The sequence below is a fragment of the Bidens hawaiensis genome, unplaced genomic scaffold (assembly GCF_021521415.1).
Source record: "Bidens hawaiensis isolate Kalapana, Puna unplaced genomic scaffold, B.hawaiensis_p1.1 tig00000780_1, whole genome shotgun sequence".
Classification (NCBI taxonomy): domain Eukaryota; kingdom Viridiplantae; phylum Streptophyta; class Magnoliopsida; order Asterales; family Asteraceae; genus Bidens; species Bidens hawaiensis.
Genome location: NW_027491045.1, coordinates 4,898,197 through 4,922,640, shown reverse-complemented (window position 1 = coordinate 4,922,640; position 24,444 = coordinate 4,898,197). Strand labels below are relative to the sequence as shown.

General features: G+C 36.2%; 3 protein-coding genes across 3 annotated transcripts in view; all 3 read right to left on the bottom strand.

Annotated features, from left to right (window-relative positions):
• The window catches only part of LOC143539022 (mechanosensitive ion channel protein 10-like), a 250,122-nt gene that overhangs the window by 113,909 nt on the left and 111,769 nt on the right, over window positions 1–24,444 (bottom strand). The window lies entirely within an intron of this gene.
• LOC143536191 (uncharacterized) lies at window positions 1,893–2,753 on the bottom strand. Its single transcript, XM_077030240.1, has one exon. The coding sequence runs from the start codon at window positions 2,751–2,753 to the stop codon at window positions 1,893–1,895; it is 861 nt and encodes a 286-aa protein (XP_076886355.1).
• Window positions 8,968–10,596, bottom strand: LOC143537385 (uncharacterized). Its single transcript, XM_077031171.1, has one exon. The coding sequence runs from the start codon at window positions 10,419–10,421 to the stop codon at window positions 9,105–9,107; it is 1,317 nt and encodes a 438-aa protein (XP_076887286.1). The 5' UTR covers window positions 10,422–10,596; the 3' UTR covers window positions 8,968–9,104.

The following is a 24,444-nucleotide window of genomic DNA, read 5'->3' as shown; positions in this document are numbered from 1 at the left end:
ACGGTTCTAGTTGACGTGCAATCAGTCATTGCGTAATACGTAATTAAATCTTCCTTCCTTTATTCTTTACTTACCAATTTGTTTTCTTTCCTTTATTCTTTACTATCAAAGTTTCTTCTTTCCACTATTCATTTGTTAAGGTGTTTGTTCCTCCAATGACCTTTTGAATCTAATTTATACAAGAAAAGAATATTTGTTTATATCATAACCATTACTGAACAAAAGAGTATGCAACAACCAAATTGTCATTGGTAAGTAGAAATATAGTTGTGGGTAATCTGAGTTGCAACATATTGTCGAGCGATTACTAACCGACAACTTTTGTATTGACGTCCACAAACTTTTTTTTTTACCGATTACCAACAGACAGATACTTTATTGACGGATTATAAACTGATAGTTTTCCAATATACTACCGACGAGTTAATTTATTTCTTAGCGACGGAATTCCCTCGGTAATTGCTTGGTAATTATATCCATTGAATCTCATACAATCAAATTATTTACAATGCCACAAACAGTCCTTTCGGGGAAACACAAATCTTGACCTGGTGAACAAAATTTCTCTAATAGGAATACCTTCCCCCATATCCGGGGTTTTGTTTTGTCCACAAACTGGAAGTCTTTGCACAAGACTCCCGCCAGTCACGAGGTCTAGGGGTTTTCAAGTCGATACATAATACATAAATTAGACGAAACAACTTGACAATAATAGTTGTTGATGACCATTACATGTTGGTCTACTAATATATTGTTTGCCTCACATAAATGTGATTGTAGACTAAAATCATTGCAAAATGGAAGGTAAAGATAGAATTTTAGGTGTAAAAGTTTGTGTTCAAAAACAAATAAATATAATGATAACAATAATAGTCAATAATAATCAAGTTCTTTTAATTTCTTAGACTCCTTGTTATGGGTGGTATGTAACAGAGGGTAGCAAAGTGGTGTGGCATGGCTTTAAATCCTAGCACACCGCATCGGGGCGGCAAGGGAGGGGTTTCAAGGCATTACTGGGCGGCAAAGGAAAATCTTCAACACATGGTGGGGCCCAAACGCTAAAGGGGTGGGGCTTTAAAGGTAGTAACTTACTAAGTGGTGTGGCATGGCTTTAAATTCCGGCACATCGCATCGGGGCGGCAAGGGAGGGGCTTCAAGGCATTACCGGGTGGCAAAGGAAAATCTTCAACACATGGTGGGCCCCAAATGCTAAAGGGGTGGGGCTTTAAAAAGGGCTTTATTGGGCTTTAAACAACAACACGGTGTTAAAGGACGGGACTTTAACGTGACGTGGTACTTTAACTTTGCTATTAAGCTCATCCACAACAAAGTTACAGAAGAACATTCGATTCCATCTAGGATGACAAAGAATTATAACTAGTGATATGTGATCATTTCGGATATAATTTATATAATACTACAATTTATGTTTTAATTTAAAAGAGTCAAAAGAACAAGCCATTAAACGAGCTGTTGGTACCAGGTCCCTTCTTGTTTGATAATGAAACTGAATTTTGATACGAGGTTTGTGTTTTAGGATGAATAAGAATATAGAGAAAGAGAATTGAGTCGTTTGTTGTAAAGGGAAAACCTTATTTTATTCAATAGAAGTACTTGGCTATATATAGCCTACATGACACTTACTGAAAACAAACTACAACCACACAAAATGTGGTAGAATTATTCAAAACTAACTCTAAACATGTGCACCCCTCAACGTCCACATCCCTCCTAAATCGGTCAACACAACCACTTCTCAACTACCTAAGTTGGTCAACCCAAGGCCACTAATTAAACAATACTAAAATACTAATTAATAAAACACAATAAAACTAAAGTCAAGATTAAACACAACATTCACCCCGTTAATCTTGACGCCTTCATTTGTTCACTCAATCAAGTAGAGCATGCTCTTCCTCCTTGATCAGGTTGGCTTCTTTCTCATTGTCGTCATCCTTCCACTTTGTGCATTCATAGCTAAAGTGCCCAAACTCTCCACAATCATAGCACCGAAATCCACTCTTGTCACCTCGGCCTGTTCCCTTTCCTCGGCCTCTTCCACCTCTTTCATAGTTCCTTCCGCGGCATCTTCCGCGTCCACTACCCTCACCATACTTTTGTGCACTTGCCATCAAAAGTTGGCCTTGCTCATCCTCCTTCTCAGCATGGCTTTTGAGTCTCTCTTCATACGCCTTAAGCCTTCCAACCGCCTCATCGAACAACATGGACTCCAAATCGAAACATTGTTCAATTGAGGCCACGATTTGCATAAATGACTTAGGCATCGAATCAAGTAACCTTTTCACCAAATCCACCTCTTCTAGATCATATCCAAGACTCCTTGCCTTTGATGCTAAACTGGTCAATTTTGTTGTAAAATCATCAACCGATTCACCTTCCTTCATGCGCAAACTCTCAAGCTCCCTTTTCAACGTTGCAAGTCTAGCCGATCTCACCCTGTCCACCCCCAAATACCGTGTCTTCAATGCATCCCACACCTGTTTTGGATCGGTGGAATTCCCTATTTGCATTACTATCTCCTCAGGTATAGTTTGAAATAAGAAGGCAATTGCTTGTTTTGACTTCGTTACATCTGGTGTTGCACCCAATGTTCTCGGTTCGATCGTCTCCCATAACCCATACGCATCCATTATCGCCTTAATTTTGATCGCCCACACCTGATAATTCATCGCGTTCAAGACCGGATACTGGTAAGTCATTGAACCACCTTCTTTAACGGGTACCAATGCCATTCTTCACTTGTTTTTTTTCTGTTTTCTTTCTTTCTTTCTCAGTCAAATGCGGTCACCGGTCGTCTTCTTCGGTCTAAACTTTCTCGGTCTAGAATTTAGCTTCCGGTCTCTTTTGCAGCCTTATCGGTCTTCTCGGTCTCGGTCTCACACCAGAAAATAATTTTTGGAAACAGTCTTCTTCTTGCCGGTTCTGATATCCAGCGTCGGTCTATTCCCACCGGAATTTACTTTCCGGCAGCGGTCTTCGGTTCTTACTTCTCTTTAGGCGATTCACATGAAATCTTCTCCCCTTCTAGTCGAGCCCTAACCTAGGAGCTCTAATACCAAATGTTGGTACCAGGTCCCTTCTTGTTTGATAATGAAACTGAGTTTTGATACGAGGTTTGTGTTTTAGGATGAATAATAATATAGAGCAAGAGAATTGAGTCTTTTGTTGTAAAGGGAAAAGCTTATTTTATTCAATAGACACTAAAACAAAAAGAGTTTTTTAGTACGCACAAAAGCGTCCTAAAATGTTATATTATAGGACCTTTCATTTAATAGGACCAACGAGAAAAGCGTTTTATGTAAAGGGGTCGTAATAAGTCTCGGAACTCAAAAAGCGTCCTGATATCCCAAATAAGATTATGAAACCAATTTTATGGTCGCATAAAATATCCATTAACAACCCAAAACGTGTCCCAATAAAAACATATTATGACACTTTTACAATGTTATAACATATGATTACCTACCTTTAATCTTTTGATACACGTACAAGCGTCATTAAAAATTAATTTATAAGACCCTTATGGTGCAACATTATATGTACTTTAGTACCAAGAAAAAAGTCCTGATATCTCAAATAAGATTATGAAACCAATTTTATGGTCGCATAATATATACATTAACATCCTAAAAAGCGTCCCCATAAAAACATATTATGACACTTTTACAATGTATTGACATGTGCTTACCTAATCACTAGTACAAAAAAGTGAGCAAATATGACGTTTTTCAATCAAATATGGCGGCAAATCAACCGCCTTAAAAGACAAATAAAAACATAGATAGACATAAATAGCTAGAACAGCTAAAGCATCCATCTTGACCATTAGTCTAAATTATTCATTTTTTAACATACATATTATAAAAGCATTCAGTTTAACACAAATAAAAACAATTATCCAAAAACCTCCATGACTTCATGCAACCACCTTTATTAGCCACAAATTTGAGCCACCCCGTCATTTCTCCAGTTCCCTCAAATAATTCTTCAATATCGGTCTCCCAATATGATGTGCAATCAATGACTATCCGATTAATCCATATGTCTTGGCCACTTATTAGATAGTCAACTTGTCCTACCTGCATGTTACCACCACAATAGATAATTAGTCAAAACCTAGTGAGGGCCGACGCCCTGTATATACGATATTCAACTATAAAAAAAATATATATTATAAAATTAAAGTATATCAATTTCATCCCCAAGGCACAATCTCTATTTAGTTGTTTAAAGCCCGACTTTGATCTTCTTATGTCTTCCTCCTCCATTCGAGCTCGACACTAAGGCTTTTCACCTCCAAATAGCCATTGTAACTTAGAATAACAATACACTATAAAACAAACCATAAATATAATAATACACCAATATAATAAAACGTCATTACTCCCCGCTTATAAGTTGTAATTCACAGAACCCCATTCAAAAGCATGTAATAGTAAAACACGCATATTTGCACATATGGATCACAACATATATGTCTCCGTAGTTCTGCATACAAACCCCAAACCAAGATATCACTCACTTCAACTCATGTAATTTAATATGAACACCTTGAAGGTTACAACCATATACAATCATATTCCACGCATTCTTGGTTATTTCCTAATAATGTTGCAAATACTTTAAAGTCTCTTGTTTAAGAAAAACAGATCTGCGCAGCTGTAGTATTTAAGTATTTTCGCCCACTTATGGTAGGTATTTTGTTTTAAGCTAAAAATCTGAGAAAAGTAGACTCACAGAGCTTTCCATCAATATATAATGCGCCCCGAACGAATGTTCGATTAATTTACTATGAATATTTTAAAACCATTTAAAATATGGAAATAAGCTGAATTTCCAGCACTTAGGCACTCGACCCATTATTAGTTTGCAATCCATCTTTATGATTTTAAACCCCCAAAACTCCGTCAAAACAATACGTTATTGTTATGTTTTACCATATTCAACAATCTGTATTAAACCACCTTAATTGTAATAATTTTTAATCAATACGACCCAAACTCATTCATTATTATAATTTACTCCTTGTAATAACATATAGTTAACAGATACATCACGACACGATACCTCAACTAATATTCGGTCATGCATAAAAATATATAAGATTTGTATAATAATTTACATGGTATAAAACTAGCTACAATCCACTAGTTTCACCCAACAAAAACATACATGTGGTGGCCACACACACACACACATACACATAAAACAAACATCAAACATACAAACTTCCAAGCATAGATAGTAAAAATAACATGAACTATGCAATATCATTCAAATGCTTCAAAAGGATAAAATAGTCATAAAACGTGTATGCTAGCCCAAAATGTAAAAAATTAAAAGCGGCATCATGAAACTCACCTGATATGGTTCAGATAAACATCACAACTGGATCCTCTAGCTAATCATTCATTATACATAAGCCTGTCAGGTTAACGCACACAACAATCACTAACTTGACCGAAATGACTCGTTTATCCTACGAGACGTCCTAACATGATTGGATTGACCCAAAGTGACACCCAATAATCATAACCATCTACATCAGCCCTTGGAGTCCTTAAATTACCCAAAAATCCCTTTCTAACAACACACCACCAACGGTTCCCAAACTATGCCCGTTTTACGTTAATTGAGTCGAATTCATGCGTTAACGAACCGATTAACCAACCACCAACCAAACCAGCCCCAATTTGAGAATATTTGACTTAATTAAAGCCTATTCATCAATATTTAACCACCCAAGTCGGTGGTGTTTGAAATCTCATCAATTTCCACATTAATTCACAATTAACTGATTTTACGCGCTCTTTCAAAACGATTAAGGTATCATCAACCAAACCAGCCCCTATAGCCAAAAAAATAATTTTCCCACTGCTCATACACTAACACGAGACCCCTCAAACTGACCGGGTTGACCATTCCTTCAAATAATACTCGAAAGACAACAATTAACGATTTCAACCTTTAAGAACCCTAGAAATCGGTTTTTATCAACTGACCTATCAAAACAACTCCAATGACCATGAAATTTTAGTATGATATACTAGACATACCTGGGGATCTTTTGACACCAAAACCTTCAACTTTTGACCTCGGGAAGCGTGCCAAACGAATGTAATCTGAATCTGTCCCTAGTTCAAGAAGTGGCTTAATTAACCATCTTAACGACCGAGATAATGGAATTAAAGATCATGAGAGTGTATTAGACACCTTGAACGACCTCTACAAGCTTGGAATTGAATTAACTCATTCAAAAACGAAGGGTTTGGTGATGAAGAAAGTTGCGGCCAGAAGATGGGGGTAGGGGGAAGGGTTTCTGATAAAATATTAGGTTTAAAAATGTTATGATCTAGTCCCCGCACTTTGCAAACTTAGCCCCATGTTTCCAACCTGATTATAATGCCTCTTAGACATGCCATGGGTCCCCAAGAATTTTTGGGATGTTACACAAGTGTCAAAATAAATTATGCTACAATGAAATTCTAGCAAATAAGCGTACTATAAAACTGATGTTTTATAACTCATATATAAAGTTTCCTATTACGGTGTATTAAAATAACACCAAAATGGTTAAACGTTATGTAAAGGTTAAAATTATAAGACCCAAGTGTCATATTAAGTTATGTTATAATAAAACTCTAGCGAATAAGCGTCCTATAAAACATATGTTTTATGACTACAATATCAAGTGTCCTATTACGGTGTATTATAATAATACTATAATGATTAAGCGTCCTATAAAGGTTAAAGTTATAAGACTCAAGTGTCAAGTGTCCTGTTAAGTTATGTTATAATAAAACTATAGCGAATAAACGTCCTATAAACCAGATGCTTTATGACTAAAATATCAAATGTCCTATTACAGTGTATTGTAATAACACCATAATGATTATACATCTTATAAAGGTTAAAGTTATATGACCATAGTGTAAAATGTCCTATTAAGTTATGTTCTTATATAACTTCGACTAGAAATGGTCCTATAACAGCGAATATTTATGACTTAATTACAGAGCGTCCTATTAAGTTATGTTATAATAAGACCTCCAGTGATGAAGTGTCCTATTACATTACCACATAATGAGACACCAACAACTACATGTCTTATAGATTACTTTATTAGGATTTACATTTTAAGTGTCTTATTAAGTTATATGATAATACGACCCCAAAGAATCATCCATCCTATTAACTAAATTTTTAGGACACCGGTTCTGTAGTGTATATTACAAAAGAACCCTAAATGTTCATTGGTCCTATTAAATAGATTTTAAGACCCTATTTTACAAGCGTCCCACACAAAAGATCTTAAAAAACCCTTTTTATTGTAGTGAGAAGTACTTGGCTATATATAGCCTACATGACACTTACTAAAAACAAACTACAACCACACAAAATATGGTAGAATTATTCAAAACTAACTCTAAACATGTGCACCCCTCAACGTCCACATCCCTCCTAAATCGGTCAACACAACCACTTCTCAACTACCTAAGTTGGTCAACCCAAGACCACTAATTAAACAATACTAAAATACTAATTAATAAAACACAATAAAACTAAAGTCAAGATTAAACCCAACAGAGCTTACCTTAGTTCATGCTCCGCTCGTTTACAAACCGAGACTATTTTGAGCAAGCTTTCTCCGAGTGAATCACGACCTGCAAGTTTTCGAACTGTCCTACCAGTATCATCCACCTTCTGCTCGTCTAGAGGTGTATAAAGAAACCGGTTCTAGAACTAGATCCGCATCTAAACTTGGACTAAAGTTTTCACTGACCGAGCTTTATTGTAATTCTATGTTTTTCTGTTTTTGTATTGCGCTTTATGTTTTTGTAATTTAAAATAAATAAACTATGTTTTCAATTCGTTATATTATTATAAAAATATATATTTATTCTTACACAAACCGGTTAAAAACCCAACCGGCTTTGGTTTCAACCCTAACAGTATCCAACAAGTTTAGTCTTCTACTTATAGAAACCGGTTTAAACCTGAAACCGTTCATATAGGATATGTACACCTCTGCCACCGTCTTCCACTCCCATGGGCACATGGCTACGATTAGGAGTTCATGAAAATAATTACTGTGTAGAACGTACTAGAAAGAAGTTGCACCAAGTATGAAGCAAACTGCAAATAACTAATTAATAATTACTAATATTCAATTCCGATATTTCAGATATCCTAATTATTCGACTTTCATAGAAAGCTTATCCTTATTCGAATGTGAAAATCCGGATAATTCTTGTTTGGTTTCTGATTCGGATTCGGATATATTTTTTCACACCCTAGACACATAATTATCATTTTCCACTGACACCAAATTCCCAAAGCCTAGTAGCAATACTGTATCAACCTAACAAACAATTATTAGGATATGTAGCAAGAATTTTTAGCTTGCATGCATTTTTCTTTGGAAGAAGTACCACACAATTTCACGTTTCATTAATTAAGCAATTACTGATTTTTCTCCACTTGTATTAGTGTAGCCGCTCACAATGTACAGATCCACGAAAGATACAATATGCGAAAACAACGATACAATTGAGATATAATTCAAACACATGTACGTCCTAGTGTTGTAAAAATCCTGAGTAGGCGCCGATTAGTCGTTGACTAAGCCTGATTAGTTTTCGATTAATCCCGATTAATCCTGATTAATCCTAGTTAATTCTGGTTAATCCCGATTAGTTGTGACTAACCCATGCATATATTTTTATTGAAACTGAAACACGCACATACATATAATTAGATTTTATGGAATATATTTTGGATGGCATTATGACGATTATGGTTGGCAAGTTAGTAAATTTTCCAACATGGCATTATACATCATCACGTGAGAGTAAATGGCAGCCTCCACATCATGATTTGTTGTATTTAATAATAATAATAATAATAACAAAAGGATATATATATGATAATGATTCATAAAATAATAATAATAACCGGTTACAACACTCGCCGTGTATTATTATAGCTATCTCATATAAAGGATTCCACATGTCACACACCATTGACGTGGACAACACTTGTCGAACAATCGGATGACTTGGAAAGACACGCGGAAAGTATGTCTACGTGTACTGGTAATCCGTTATCTCAGATAGAGGACTACCTAAAACCACTTCTTTTTTCAAATCACCTAAATCACCCAAAAACGTTCTTGTAGTATCTAAGACTATTTTTCCGTTACGATTAAAATGATATGCATGCATAGCAAATCTACATATAGAACAAGCAAACACATATACGTCTCTTTCAATATCATATCCACATTGTGAGCAACTAACACTTGTAGTAGCCATGAAACGAGATAACCGAAGAGGGTGTTGGTGATATGGATATTCATTGATATGAATAGTGTCATATTTAGGATCATCTCTCTCATTAAGATGATCTGCATGCATTGCATAATCACATCGCAGACACATCAAGATAAAATCGTTCCTCAAGTTAAGATGGCACTCTGAACAACCACGAAGTTCGTAGTTAATCCTGTGGACAAACGAAAGAGGGTGGTCATGGACAAATGAAAGAGGGTGGTCGTGAAATCTATTCTGATGAGTATTTTGAGAACCACCTAATTTCTCACTCAAGCCATACAATATAATTGATTTAGGTAGAGGTTTAAGTTGAGCACAAGCCGAATGGATGGACTGGACGCATACATGACATTGATAGAAAGAAATATATGGATTAAGTTCCTCCTCGCAATCTTCACAAAAATAATCACCCTCATGGTTTTCTATTGGGGAGCAACATAGGGTAATCGGGTGCTTGTCATACCTGTGCCTAATTGTCTCCGGTAATAACAAAGCACACTCGCGATGTAGATGAAAATTACACGTATCGCAACTGAATGACGATTCTTCCTTGGACCTGAAACCAGACAAACACATACGGCAATAATCCTTGTTCAATCTTTTCTCAACTCTTGAAAGTAGGTGCAGATGAGATTTGTGTCTAATTGTTTCAATTACGAGTGCACACATAACGTCCACTGTGTAAGGACTTGAACAGATGAAACAACTGTAAAAAAATCCTTTGCAAAAATGGTTGCAGACACGACAAAACGCATTACATCGAATTGCATCTTGACAGAGAAGAAGGCGATGTCCTCCTTGGCAATTGTAGTCTAGTGTCGAAGGCAACCGGGTGCACAACTCATGGAGAACAAATTCGCATTTGGATTCTCTGCACTTGTAAAACGGCATGTCCATAATTGGTCTCAAACATCCATCGCATAAAGCTTCAACGTTAGTCATTGTGTCAACAAGAATGAGTGGATGTTGATGACTCTTATGAGTTATGCTCTTCACATTAGTTTCTCTAGAAAAGAGCTTTGTGAACATGTTTTGAGTTTGATCGAAGAAAGGGAGACGGAAAATCATACCAGGGCACTCATCTAGATACACCGGACCTGAACATGAACCATCATTAAATTATTAACTGAACAACAACATACAGAAATAGTTAATTGCATAAAAATAAATGTAACGTATATTTATTGGTATCATACCCAAAATGTTCATTTGACAGGGTAATGTCGACAAAATGCCCATATGACTAACCAATTCTCAAAATGCCCACTCTAAAAGTTGTTGATTTAATCACTTTTGAACCTAAAACTCGTCATTTTTATATCTCAAAATCGTTGGAGCCGATGTGATTAATTAGGCATCCGACGAGATTTATTTTGACTTCCGAAAAGATTTTTTGACAAATGGTAGATGTTGGTTGGTTTAAGATCACGTCGAGTAATGATTAAAAAGTGACTGGATCGACGAATTTTAGGTGTATATTATGGAAATTTGTTGGTCAAATGGGCATGTTATCAACATTAACCGGTCAAATAGATTGTTTTTTTGGTCATTTTCCTTTATTTGTTTCGACAACTTAATTTACATTTACCCTTTAAACTGTATGTAATATAGTTGCGCTAAATAGAATACTAGTAATTTTATCACTTATTTTATTTGTAATTGTACAAAAACTAAAAATATATAAAGATTGTATACAACACTAAAACTTATAGAGAAGCTCATGACAGAACCGGAGAAATGAAAGAAAGAAATATTTAACGAGTTTAAACTTTTAAATAACAGTGTCGTATTATAAATAATTTAAGTTGAAGTTCGATTAATTAGTTCAGAAAGAATTTTTAGCATGTCGAATAATTTGACACTAATGTATAAAAAACATAGAAACATGAATACACAGTACAATCTCATTCAAATTACAGTGTATGGGAATGGAAGTCGAAGAACTATTGAAAACTTTTCACCACGCCTAAAAGATAAAGAGATAGCTAACACTAGGGTCTCATTTGGTTCATGAAATGAATTGGAATTTGGATAGGAATTGAAAAACATTCTATTTAAAATTGTGCATGGAAATTGAATTGGAAAAGGAAAAGTTTCCGTAATTCCGTTAATCATAGATTTCACTACTTAATGCAAAGGAATTGCAAAAATTATATGGGAATGTTATAATTTACCAAAAAAAAGTTCATCATCATCCGTTGATTCTTTTTTATCACATGTTTTCATCCATTTCCCTCATCAGTCATCAACCATTACTTGAAAACAAAATAACATGAGGGTTGTTTATGCAGTTGATGGAAGTAGATGGAAATTTTGAAGATCATGCTGGTATAATACTATTAATATCGATCTAATGTTTTCATGACTTTGATAATATTCTCAACTTTGTGTAACTATTAACTTTTATTGCAGATAATGCGACTCACTATCTTGGTTGGGCCATCCTAATGTTGTTGATATATGATTGTCTATTTATGAAATTTTGTGGTTGTTTATATAGATTTCTTACTTATCTACACACGGGTACTATCCTAGTTATACATATATTAGTCTCGCAAATATTTTTTTTTTTACTTTATAGTCTTCACTCAATATATCAAACTAAATATAAAGCTATTATTATCAACTTATTCTTTTATTATTAATATTATAAATACTACTGATATTTTTTATAAATTTTAATCAATCTTAATACTTAATACAAATATATATATATATATAGTTTTGTAAATATATAAGAGTCAAAATTGATAATAATATATATTATTATGATCAAGAACAACGAATACAAAAAGGAGAGGAAAAAAACTAAAAATTAACTTTATAGCTTTTATTTAATATATTTTATTTTTAAATGAAGACTATAAAATGAAAGAGAGAAAAAAATGTTAATGGGGAGTAAGATGTCGAATAAAGTTTTTAATGGAAATTAAAGTATATGGGAGGAGGTACGACAAGTAGAAAAGGGTGTACGTTTAGCTTAACCCAATAAAATATGAACCATGGATAAAATTCGTTACTTGATAAACCAGCCACTAGATTATTCGTTAAAATATAAAATCATAATCAACTTTAACTTTCCACTACGAATTTGATTTATCTAGCAATTGAACACTTTATCATAATCAACGATGGAGGTTAGGGCGAGGGGAGTGATCAAGCTGGAGTGTGGTTATATGGATAAATGGTAATTTTGTAAAAGAAAATTTTAACTTTCTAATTATCTTAACAAATTTATAACAAACCAAACACTTTATCAAATTTCAAGAGATTTAATTCCTATTCCAATTCCAAATCTTAAAAAGAAGAACATTCCGCAAACCAAAAGCATCCTAAGACACTGCTCTATAAAAGTGTTTTTTTCTTTACCATATAAAGTATAGTAAACAAGTTGACATAAAAGTACCTAGAGATTTTAAAAAAAAAAGTAGAAATGTTAAGGATAAATGCACGTAGAATAAAAAAAATATAACTTAGAATACAAATTGTATAAACATGGTATTCACTTATCTGAAAACTATGCATTAGTTTTACATTTTTATGCAATTAACTATTATAAAAATGAGTAATTTATTTACCTGGATTAGGAGGCTCATATCTTAAATTTGAACATTTAAGATGAACATAAAATCTGCATTGTTCGCACTTATAAATCTAAAGATTCTCAGTGTCAGTAAAAGAATGGTCACATACCCTACATGTTGGATAAAATTTTTCCTTTTGATATTCTTTTGAAAATGAATAAGTAAGGACGAGTGGATGTGTATGAAAGAAAATACTATATGGGTTATCTTGAGTTAGCAACCTTTTTGGATTGAAAAGACAGCCATTGTGGATAAGAGAACGGAAACATGTAGAACATTCATAGAAAACTCCTTTATGTTCCTCTCCACATGCATCACATTCTGCTAAAATTTGTCTATGCTTGCAACCTGGAATTAATGGGTGTTGGTGGCTAGGGTGATAAATAGTATGATATTGTATCACATCCATAGCACAATCTAAACATATGTTAAACATACATCTAGAACAGTAATACTGGATTTTTTTATATGGAAAACTATTTCTACATATATCACATTGTGTTGGGAACATGTTTAGAAAGAGGGAAAGAATATGTGCACTATGTGAAGCATTTTGCAACTCTGTTGGAACATCTCCACATAATTTGTGAAGTGAATAATCACACTGGTCACATTTATAGTAATACATGTGGTAATAGGTGATTTCTTGGTAACAACGATCACATGACTTTCAAACGCCTGTTTGATTATCATATCTTTCTCATCATCGTATACTTCTTCATCATATGGATATTTTGGATTCAAATCTATATGGGACAATGAGTGATCGTGTTGTAACACCATTATTAATGTGAATATATTTCTTTTTCTTGTGGATCTTATCTAAGGCTTTACAATGGATCAAAGGAAGAAGAAGAAATGTTTTTAGGGAGAACTAGAGAACTTAATAGCAAAAGAAAAGATCAATGATAAGTGATAACTAATTAGAATGACATATAAAGGTTTATATAATAGAGAAAATGCATATGCTCATCTCCTTTCAATTTCTTCTGTCCAAGATCTAAGTATTTTTTTTACGTTAACCTAATAGATATCTATATTTAGAGCATTTATTTAATACCCAGATCGTTATTAGTTTTAAATTTTTTAATGACTTCTTATCCAAAACCCATCACTACCATGCATCCTTACCACATTTGAATTACACTTATTGCAAAGGTAAAAGGCTTGATTCGGTTAAGAAGACATCTTGACACCTTTCATTTTTATTATCAATGGTTGAGATCTAGGGTTGTGCGGTATACCCCAAGAATGGCCATACCCAAACCACGAGGAGAACACCACGTCCTAAGCGTTTCACACGTGAAAGAATGCGAATGATCTAGACAATTCGAGCCCAAGAATGGTGCTGATGTATTAAAATAAATTGAAAAATTCTATGAACGAAGAATGGTGTGTATAACATAAGTTAAGTGGTAAGGAAGAATGGTCGACGAGATAGTGAGGTGGCGCCAATTTAACAAATGGACCCGAATAGTATGTATAACAGATGGCTCAAGTGTATGAAAAAAAAAGGAATAAATAATATTTTGGAGAGAGACTTTTGTTACTTTTTTTCAAGTTCTCCACTTTTTTTTAATAATCTTAATTCCATACGATATTTTTCTTTAAAATGTTATACCATAAAATCGAACACTTATCTTTAATTTAAGTAGCATATTGTTATATAAAAACTAAAAATTAAAAAGGAAAAAAAAATGAGTTCTTTTCTATGATACAACACTTTTATACTGGACTTTTTATACTGGATTTTTTGTACATGTTTTGTTATGCTAAAGTTTGTTTGCTTATTTCTTTTTTTTTGCTATATTTTCGTAGTTAATTTTTTGTTCTGGATTTTTATACTAGATTGTCGTACTATATTTTTTGTATTGTATTTTTTGTATTATACTTTTAGAAAATAAGTGGGTGAAATTTTGGGTTTTATGACTAAAATGTCTCTTGATCCTAACTAATGGGAGTATCTATCACATGTCATTTCTAATCCTTCTTAGGCTGCTTAGGAGCATTCACAACGCTATAGCTCCAAAAACCACCACATCAGTTTACAATTTTTTTCTAAAATCCAACTTTCTTTTACAACACCAAACGTTCACAAACCCCAATACAAAATTATTAAATATGTATGTATGTATGCATATAAAGGGATGGGTTCAAATAAGAAAACATTGTTTACAAAGAAGCCTAGGAATATATATGGGTCTTGTATATAGAATCTGGTGGTTGAGATTAACAATTTTTAAAAACTATATAGTGTCTTATTTATGTGATATGATTTTTTCTAAAGTTTTCTGACAATTCTTAGGAACTGATGATTTCTTATTTTAACCTCTCTCTCTCTCTCTCTCTCTCTCTCTCTCTCTCTCTCATATAGCAATGTTAGAATAAGATGACAATCTTTCCTAAGAAGTGTAGAAAATGATATTGACCCTATTGATAAAATATAACACACAATGATAAGATGGTAAAAATTGAATTTTTTTACAAATAAAACAATCTAATGTTTATACCCGTTATTCGGACAAATGCATGAGAAATCTCCATTTACAAATAAAGCAATCTCGTGGCTTGAGCAAAATGTAGGAAATATCCAGAGAGCTTTTAAAAGTTTCGTTTATATATATTTAAGATGTATGTTTTAGACTACATAACCTACCATAGTAAGAACTTATTAAAAACACTAATTCTCTAACATCTCTTAAAGTCATGCTCACAAAATTGTTTTGTGTGTTTATATAGAAAAGCTAATCCTCGCTATCTTTCCTTCACATCCACACCACTTTGTCTCCTAAATGGCTAAAACCCTTAAAAAGATATATTATATATTGTGGCAGTGGATACTCTTAATTAAAAATCGGACAAAATATTTATTTAGCACGTAGTTTCAAAGTTGGAACAAAAATGATTAGTGGAATAACGATATTGATCGAAATGTTAGTTATCATAATGGTTAAGTGATACATGAATAATGAGCTGACTTGATTAGAATTGTAAAAAAGTGACGTAGTTGGATACCATATTTTTTTAGTAAAACAATATTTGTTGATGAATGTTATAATAATTGTTTATTCATTTTACGTAAATATAATGATATGGAATACATGTTGGTTTATGAAACCATAAATGTTGCTTTTTAGATAGTTTTTTTAAAATATAGGTGGTGGTTATAAAAAAACATTATCTAAATAAAGGTGGCGGTTTTAGTTGATATGCAACCGGTCATTACGTGATACGTAATTATATCAACTTCTTTCCTTTATTCTTTACTTAACAATTAACAATTAACAATTTTGTTTTCTTTCCTTTATTCTTTACTTAACAATTAACAATTTGTTTTCTTTCCTTTTATTCTTTACTTAACAATTTTCAATGTGTCTTCTTCCCTTTATAATTTGTAAGTGTTTGTTCCTGGATTGTCCTATTGGATCTAATTTATACAAGAAAAGAATATTTGTTTATACCATTACTATACAAAAGAGTATTCAACAACCTAATAGTCATCAATAAATGGATATATAGTTGTAGGTAATCTGATTTCCGACAGATTGTCGAGCGTTCACTAACAAACTAATTAGCGAGGGATTACCGACAATTTATATATAGTTGTCCACAAATATTTTTTCCAACCGCTTATCAACAGATACGTTATTGACGGATTAAAAACGGATTGTTTTCTAATAGACTACCGACGAGTTACTTTATTTCTTAGCGACGGAGTCCCATGGTAATTACATTAAATGAATCTCATACCATCAGATAAATTGGAAAGAATTTCCAGTCATATCAAATTATTTATAAAGGCCACACGCATTCCTTATGGGAAACACAAATCTTGATGACCCGGTGAAAAAGATGAGTTTTATTTTGGTAAATTGTTGAAATGGACTATGGAGTAGAGGTGCACATAATCGGGTACTGGTAAATCCCGAACCGGTTCGGAACCGGTTTTTTTCACATCGAGTAGAAAATAGGACTGGTTCCAGTCAGGAACCGGGTCGGTTCCAGACCCGAACCGATGCCCCGAAATGCCAACTTTTAGGAACCGGGTAGGGTAGGAACCGGGACCGGTTATTACGTAAAAACCGGTTCCACCGGTTTTTTTTGAAATTCAAATAAACTAGCCGCTACAAACCGGTTCCAACGGCTATATAGCCGTTTTTGACCGTTGTAACCGGTTTTTTACTATATTAAGCTTAGAAACATACTATAAATAGCAATGTGTTGTGTGTTGTTAGTTAAACCACTTTCAAAACTATATAACACACTCTAAATCACAATTAAGGATAAACCGACAAGAAATGACAACTAATGACGACGTTGTTATGGTGATCGAAACAACACGATGCTCCGATGTTTGGGTTCATTACGATTTGTGTGTCATGACCGACGCACAAGAGATGGCTCGTTGCAAATATTGCTCGAAGTTTCTTAAAGCAGGGTCCAACTCGACATTACGAAAACATACGAATAAGTATTGTCGTGAGAAAACAAGTTTGGATGCTAAAAAAGCTGAAGTGGGAGAGTCGTCTGGCTCTACAACCCAAGCATCTACCGCCAGTAACAACGCTTAATCGTTGTAGAACGCCGGATTAAAATGACGGACGTTGTTTTTTAGTTGTAGTTGTTATGTTTAGTATCGTTATGTTTTAATAATGTTTGTAATAGTTATTGTTTAAATAAATAAAGTGTTCGTCGTTATTAAAAGAGTAACAAAAAATTAATCATGACTAATAAGAAAATAAACCGGTACTAGTAATAAACAAAACAAAAGTAGTTATTAAACAAATCAAAACTAAATATTAGTTGAACTTTGATCATGTTACAAATGATTTTACTAAAACAAATAAAAATTACAACTCTTCTTCGTCTTCACTCTTGTCTTCTTCACCACCCGAATTATCGGAAGAATGCCCGTCCTCCGCCTCCTCATCATGAATAGGACGCTCTATTGGTATTTCGTCTTCAAAGTTTGCCTTGTGTTGTACACGATCCATCGCATCCAAATGGTCCTTTAGGCAAATGCAAACTTCTAGAGACTCGGGAGTTAATTTTGTTCTTCGCATTGATAATACCATCCCACTAAGAGAAAAAAACGATTCGGAAGCAACCGTTGAGGCTTGTACGGCAAGCAAATCACGAGCAATGGCGGATAGAATAGGAAATTCGTTTTGTTTTCCTTTCCACCAAGCCAACAAATCAATATTGCAAACGTCGTCGACCGTTGCGCCCTCAACATAGTTTGCTCCACTATATCGACCAAGTTCACTAGTTGGTGTGTTTCCTCTTTGCCTCTTCGACGCCGATTCACGAACCACATTCATCAAGTTTATAAGTCGGTCCTTGCACGGCCTACTAGTAGTTGTATATTTCACAATAAACGATCTCGTGCTTGGACCACACATTTGAAAATAATGGTCATAAAGGTCTTGAAGGTTTTTGTTAAACTTTTCCTTCGCTTTCGTCGACAACTGTGACAATCGTCAATTTCAGGTTAACCTCGTTAACTCAACTCCGTCAATTCAAACTTTAAGATTGTTGAATCTTTAACGCACACTTCATTACATTTAAACTAGGGTTTAAATGACGCTTAACACTTACTACATGTGTAGTCTTTCGGGATTTGCACCGAAACGCAAACGAGTTAACGCAAACGATTGACAAATAAACGACAAACGTCAAGACACTAATTATATGATTATTATGTGTTAGGATTATGTGCTATGTGATAATAGTATGGTCATGTTAACTTATTGTTCAAGTATGATGGAATGTTCTAGAGAAAAACAACAATTGGAAGTTTAGGGACTAGAATGTAACTTGTTGGCCTATAAATATAACATAAACTCTAAACCCTAACTATTATTATTATTATTAAAAACCCGATCGGCCCCTTGCTCCTCCCTACTCACGGCTGCCGTCCACAATCTTCCACACACACACATCAAATCAAGAGTTTAATCCAAGAACTAGGTGCTAGGAAGGTATACTTGATCATCCCTTACCTCCTTGTTGTGTAATTTTGATGTTTAATGAGTTGTATACAAACCCTAACTCAGCCGATTCTAGGTGTTATATGATTAATATGATTCTTGATAGTTGGATGATAGATTAATATGATTCTTGATGTTGTTACATGATTCATTGATTGTCTTTGATTTGAATTAGAACACAAACCCTAATCTTGTATGTATGGTATGATTGATATGCATGGATAGTAGTTATAGTATCTAGAAGGTTATATGGATGCATGATAGTTCATAGGTTATGGTTATGTTGAGTTTTGATGTGAACAGATTCTGGACAGAATGTATATACGATGTTTAACTGACTGTAACGAAGTGTAAACGTGAAAATTGATTGAGATTGTGGGTACTGCAGTAAACTAGGTTGAGTCTAGTTTCTATAAAGTATAAATTCGTAATTTTTGGATAAGTAGAAGTATACTTTTATGATTTTACAAAAACGTGATGCAAAGCTGAGCTGTTAGACCTGCTGTTAGGTTATATTGTAAATATTATATCTCATGAACCACGAGACCAATTGGGTTGGTTCCACTTCTGGAAGTTGACTCACTGAGTTAGGAACCAAACCCAAGTGGTCTTGCATTTATTGGATTTTTCGTTTAACGGGAATTGCAAATAACATTCTGATGTGCATGAATCTGGCTGATATAAGTTAGCTGTAATGTTTTGATCATTGTGAGCAATCTATATGGAATAAAAATAAGATAAAATATGTTCTGGAAACCTAAGACATGTATGTTTCTGTGGTAATTTTTGGTGAATTAATTGAGACATTATAATCGGTGAACTAGTACAATCTTTCAAGTAGAAATTCTGTCATAACGAAACTAGCTGCTGAGTTGTATAGGAATGCATGAAATATGGTAGTTTCTATATAATTGTTGTAATTTTGACCAAAATACCCTTGCGGGGAAATATTTGCTAGTTGATTGCCATGAATTGACCAAATTACCCTTGCGGGAAATATTGGTTAGTTAGTCTTTGTTTGTTGACCAAATTGCCCTTACGGGAATTATTGCTAGTAAGTAGGTTATTAACACATGACACGGAAGTAATTGCTCACTCATATGTCGTATCACGATTGTACTTGTAGAGTCACACACAATACACAAACGAAACATGTTACGTGCATAGGTATTATGTGCCGAGTCTAGAGACTCGTTAAACGTTCCGATACTTAGAAAATCTCCTTGTTGTTTTAGAACGCTAGAGAGTTTTCTACGACGCGCATCACTCGGTGATCTAGATCGGATATTCTTCGCAAACAGTGAGTTCACTTACCCCACTCTTAAACTGCTTTCAAACGTTTTCACTTGGGGGAGATAACATACTCCGATAAACATATTTTCTGAGATAAACGCATATGAAAGATTTTGTTATAAATTATATATCACTTGTAAAGGCTAAGCGGCATTTGTAACAACTTGAAGTCCCACACATCGGACCGGTTAATATTTGGAATAGCGAGTCACTTTTGGGTAGTACTACTGGGTTTGACAAACCCCACCCGACGTTATAGCTCAACTGGAGGTTGAGTGGGTGTAAATTTGGGCTAACACATACCATGGTCTGGAGGACCTGGTGACGGGCACTTGATAAACAGTCAGCTTCGGTCGCGAACCACTTAGCAATACTTGTTGTATAGATTAGCTACCTATCGATATATAATTTGACATAATACTATCTGGTAATGCAACACTTAAACGTTGTAACATGGTTACACGCTCAAACGTCGTAACGAGGTTACGCAATACTTAAACGTTGTAACGTGGTTACACACTCAAACGCCGTAACGAGGTTACGCAACATTTAAACGTCGTAACGAGGTTACGCAAAACGCTAAACAATTTATCTTATCTTACTTGTGAACTCACCAACCTTGTGTTGACACTTTTAGTATGTTATTCTCAGGTAGCCGAGGCGGGCGCGCGGTTTAGGAGCATGCATTATTGAAAACACTTTTATTCTGCAAATTTAAACTTAAACAGTTACTTTTGGTTTTTAAGTCGTCCTGCGTGACGCAACTTTTGAATTAAGGTTTTACGCTTCCGCATTTACTTTCATTTAAACGTTTTTCTTTGGTTTGGTTATAACTAATGATTCCGATCCTGCCAGTTCACACCCTCTGACGGTAAAACTCCGTTAGTGGATTTTGAGGGTGTGACAGATTGGTATCAGAGCCATTGGTTATAGCGAACTAGAAGCCGCATGCATACTAGACTATAACCGCGACGACCCATTAGTTATAATAATACGCACTGCATAGGTTTGTGTAGTCTTGAGATCTTATTTCTTTACCTCCTTTACTCATACGCGCGCATATACACGGCATACCTGTAGAAATGTCGACGCCACCCTCATCATCATCCGATTCGATGACACATTCTCACGGGAAGGAACCGCAGTTACCTACTGCCTCGCCACCCCACGTAGTCCCGGAACTCGAAGCTCCTGCACCGAAGAGGTACCGCCTATCCGGAGGCTTGTATGACAACAACGTTAGCTGGGAATGGTACCCCAACATGATCAGACGTATGGTCTACCGTGAACAAGTTCCCCCATTGCCTCACCCGAACCACCCTGCTTACCCTAACACTCTACCACCTATACCCGAACCTGTGGAGCGAGTCCTCGCAGCTGTCGTTTCTTGTTTGGAGCGTGATGTGGGTTACATGCGCTACACTAGAGAAAATGTTGCTAGACTGTTTAAAGATGGAACCGAGACTCAAGAGGAGATTGCCCGCATGACAACGGCAATGAAAGAAATGCAAGAGACTAGTGAACAACGAACCAAGGTTATGATGAAGATGCAAGCCGAGATGATAGACTTGCAAGAACAACTCCAAGAAGCAAGGACCCGAACGGAAATAGCGTTAGAACGTTGCGATATCCTACAAACGCAACTCGATCAGAACGCAGCAGAACCTGAGGCCGAGCCCGAGGCAGAGCCTGAAGTAGAACCCGAAGTAGAACCTGAAGAAGATCCCGAAGAGGAGCCTGAGGAAGATCCCGAGGAAGATCCCGAGGAGGAACCCGAAGAAGAACCGGAGGAGGAACCGGCTGAGGAGGAGGCACATTCAGAGGTGTCCTCAGATGACGACATCTAGTGATGATGACACTTAGATGGAGGGGTTGTCTCCATCCAAACTATTATTTTTCTACGATTTTAAGGATTGATTGGAAATACTTTGTAGCGAATACAATGGTTTTAATCAAAAATTTTTATTTAGACTAATATGTGGTTGTGATGTGATTTTTTTTTTTTTCTTACCTACCTTTTATTACACGTATGGTGTGTTGTATATGAAAGAAAAATTCATGTTTAACATTTTATACTGTGATTCTAGGAAATGGCCGGAAGAAACGCTGGACGAGGACGAGGTAACATCAGCATGACTGCAGCTGAACTCCAAACCTTGCTGAATGACCATGTTGCTGCCGCTTTGGCTGCACACAATCAGAATCAAACAGGAGGTCCAAACGGAACGTGTACCTTCAAGAACTACTTAGACTGCAAGCCCAGTACGTTTAAGGGCACTGAGGGAGCTATAGGCTTCCTGCGTTGGGCTGAGAAGGCCGAGTCGGCCTTTGAGATGTGTAACTGTCCCCATGCCAATAGGGTCAAGTTTGCTGCTGGGACACTCGAGGATTCCGCCCTCACTTGGTGGAATTCGAACGTCCAGATCCTTGGCTTGGAACTGGCAAACGCGATGAACTGGGAGGAGTTCAAAAACATGATGCGAGAGGAATACTGTCCGAGGGAAGAAATTTCGAAGTTAGAGTCGGAGTTTTGGTCATTGAAAATGGTGGGTTCAGAGATTGAAGCCTACACCACTCGTTCGCACGAGTTGGCAGTGATGTGTCCGCGGATGGTGGATCCGCCGAGCAAAAGAATAGAGATGTACATTGATGGGTTGGCACCACAGATTCAGGGTATGGTGACGTCTTCCAGACCAGCCACGATCCAACAAGCGATCCGTTTGGCTCACAAACTAACGGATCAGGCTGTGACCCAGGGTGCGTTACCACCAAGGGGTTCGACTGTAAAAGCCCGTGACAACCCGAATAATGACCATGCCAGCAACAGCAACAACAGCAACCCGAACAGCGGGAAAAGAAAGTTTGACAACACCAGGTCTTCATCCTCAAACCTCCCACCGCAACACTACCGGAAGCCCGAATTTACTCGGAGTTTCAACACTCAGAATCACAACAACAACAACAACAACAACAACGGTAACGGGCAGGTTTCGAGCGGGTATGCTGGGAAACATCCAAAGTGCAATAGGTGCAACTTTCACCATGTTGGGCAGTGTGACCGTGTCAAGTGTCAAAGATGCGGAAAGATAGGTCACCAAGCGAAGGATTGTAGAGTTGACCTTGTGGCGAAGGGTGCTCCTAAGCCACCGATGATGACTAAGGGATGTTATGAATGTGGACAGGAAGGTCATTTCCGGAAGGACTGCCCCAAGCTGAAACAGAACGACAATAACGGGGGTAATGGGAGTGGCAGTAACGGTGGAGGAAATGGCAAAGGAAGAGCGTTTGTGATTGGATCAGGTCAAGCCCGCAGAGATCCGCATGTGGTGTCTGGTAAGTTCCCTGTAAACGATTGTTTTGCTTCTGTTTTGTTTGACACTGGAACTGATAGGAGTTTTGTGTCAAAGGCCTTTAGCCAACTTTTAAACCTTACTCCAACCCCGTTAGACGCTAAGTTTCCTGTTGAATTAGCCAACGGTAAAACTGTAATAACAACTCATATACTTGCGGGATGTAAGTTGAAATTGTCAGGTCATGTCTTTGACATCGACCTTATTCCTTTTACGCTTAGTAGTTTCGATGTCGTAGTCGGCATGGACTGGTTATCGGAGAACCGAGCGGAGATTATATGTCATGATAAGATCGTCCATATTACCACCCCTTCAGGCGAGATCATTTCGGTCCGAGGCGAGAGAAGCGGCATGACCACCAGCATCATTACCATTATGAAGGCACAGAAGTATTTAAGAAAGGGTCATCCGGCAATTCTGGCGCAGATTGTTGAGAAACTTGTGGAGGAGAAACGAATTGAAGACATTCCGGTTGTGCGAGATTTTCCAGAAGTCTTCCCGGAGGACTTGCCCGGACTCCCTCCCATTCGTCAAGTCGAATTTCAAATCGAGTTGACACCCGGTGCAGCACCCATAGCACGAGCCCCGTATCGGCTCGCACCGGCGGAACTTCAGGAGTTGTCCACCCAGTTGGAGGATTTGTTGGATAAAGGTTTTATCCGACCTAGCTCATCGCCTTGGGGAGCCCCTGTCTTGTTTGTTCGAAAGAAAGACGGGACTTTCCGGATGTGCATCGACTACCGGGAATTGAACAAGGTGACGGTCAAGAACCGTTATCCTTTACCCCGAATTGATGATTTGTTCGACCAGCTTCAGGGATCGAGTTACTACTCGAAGATCGATTTACGATCCGGTTATCACCAGCTGAGAGTGC

Coding starts and splice junctions, on each gene's coding strand:
- LOC143536191 (XM_077030240.1), bottom strand. CDS start 2,753: ATGGCATTGGTACCCGTTAAAGAAGGTGGTTCAATGACTTACCAGTAT.
- LOC143537385 (XM_077031171.1), bottom strand. CDS start 10,421: ATGATTTTCCGTCTCCCTTTCTTCGATCAAACTCAAAACATGTTCACA.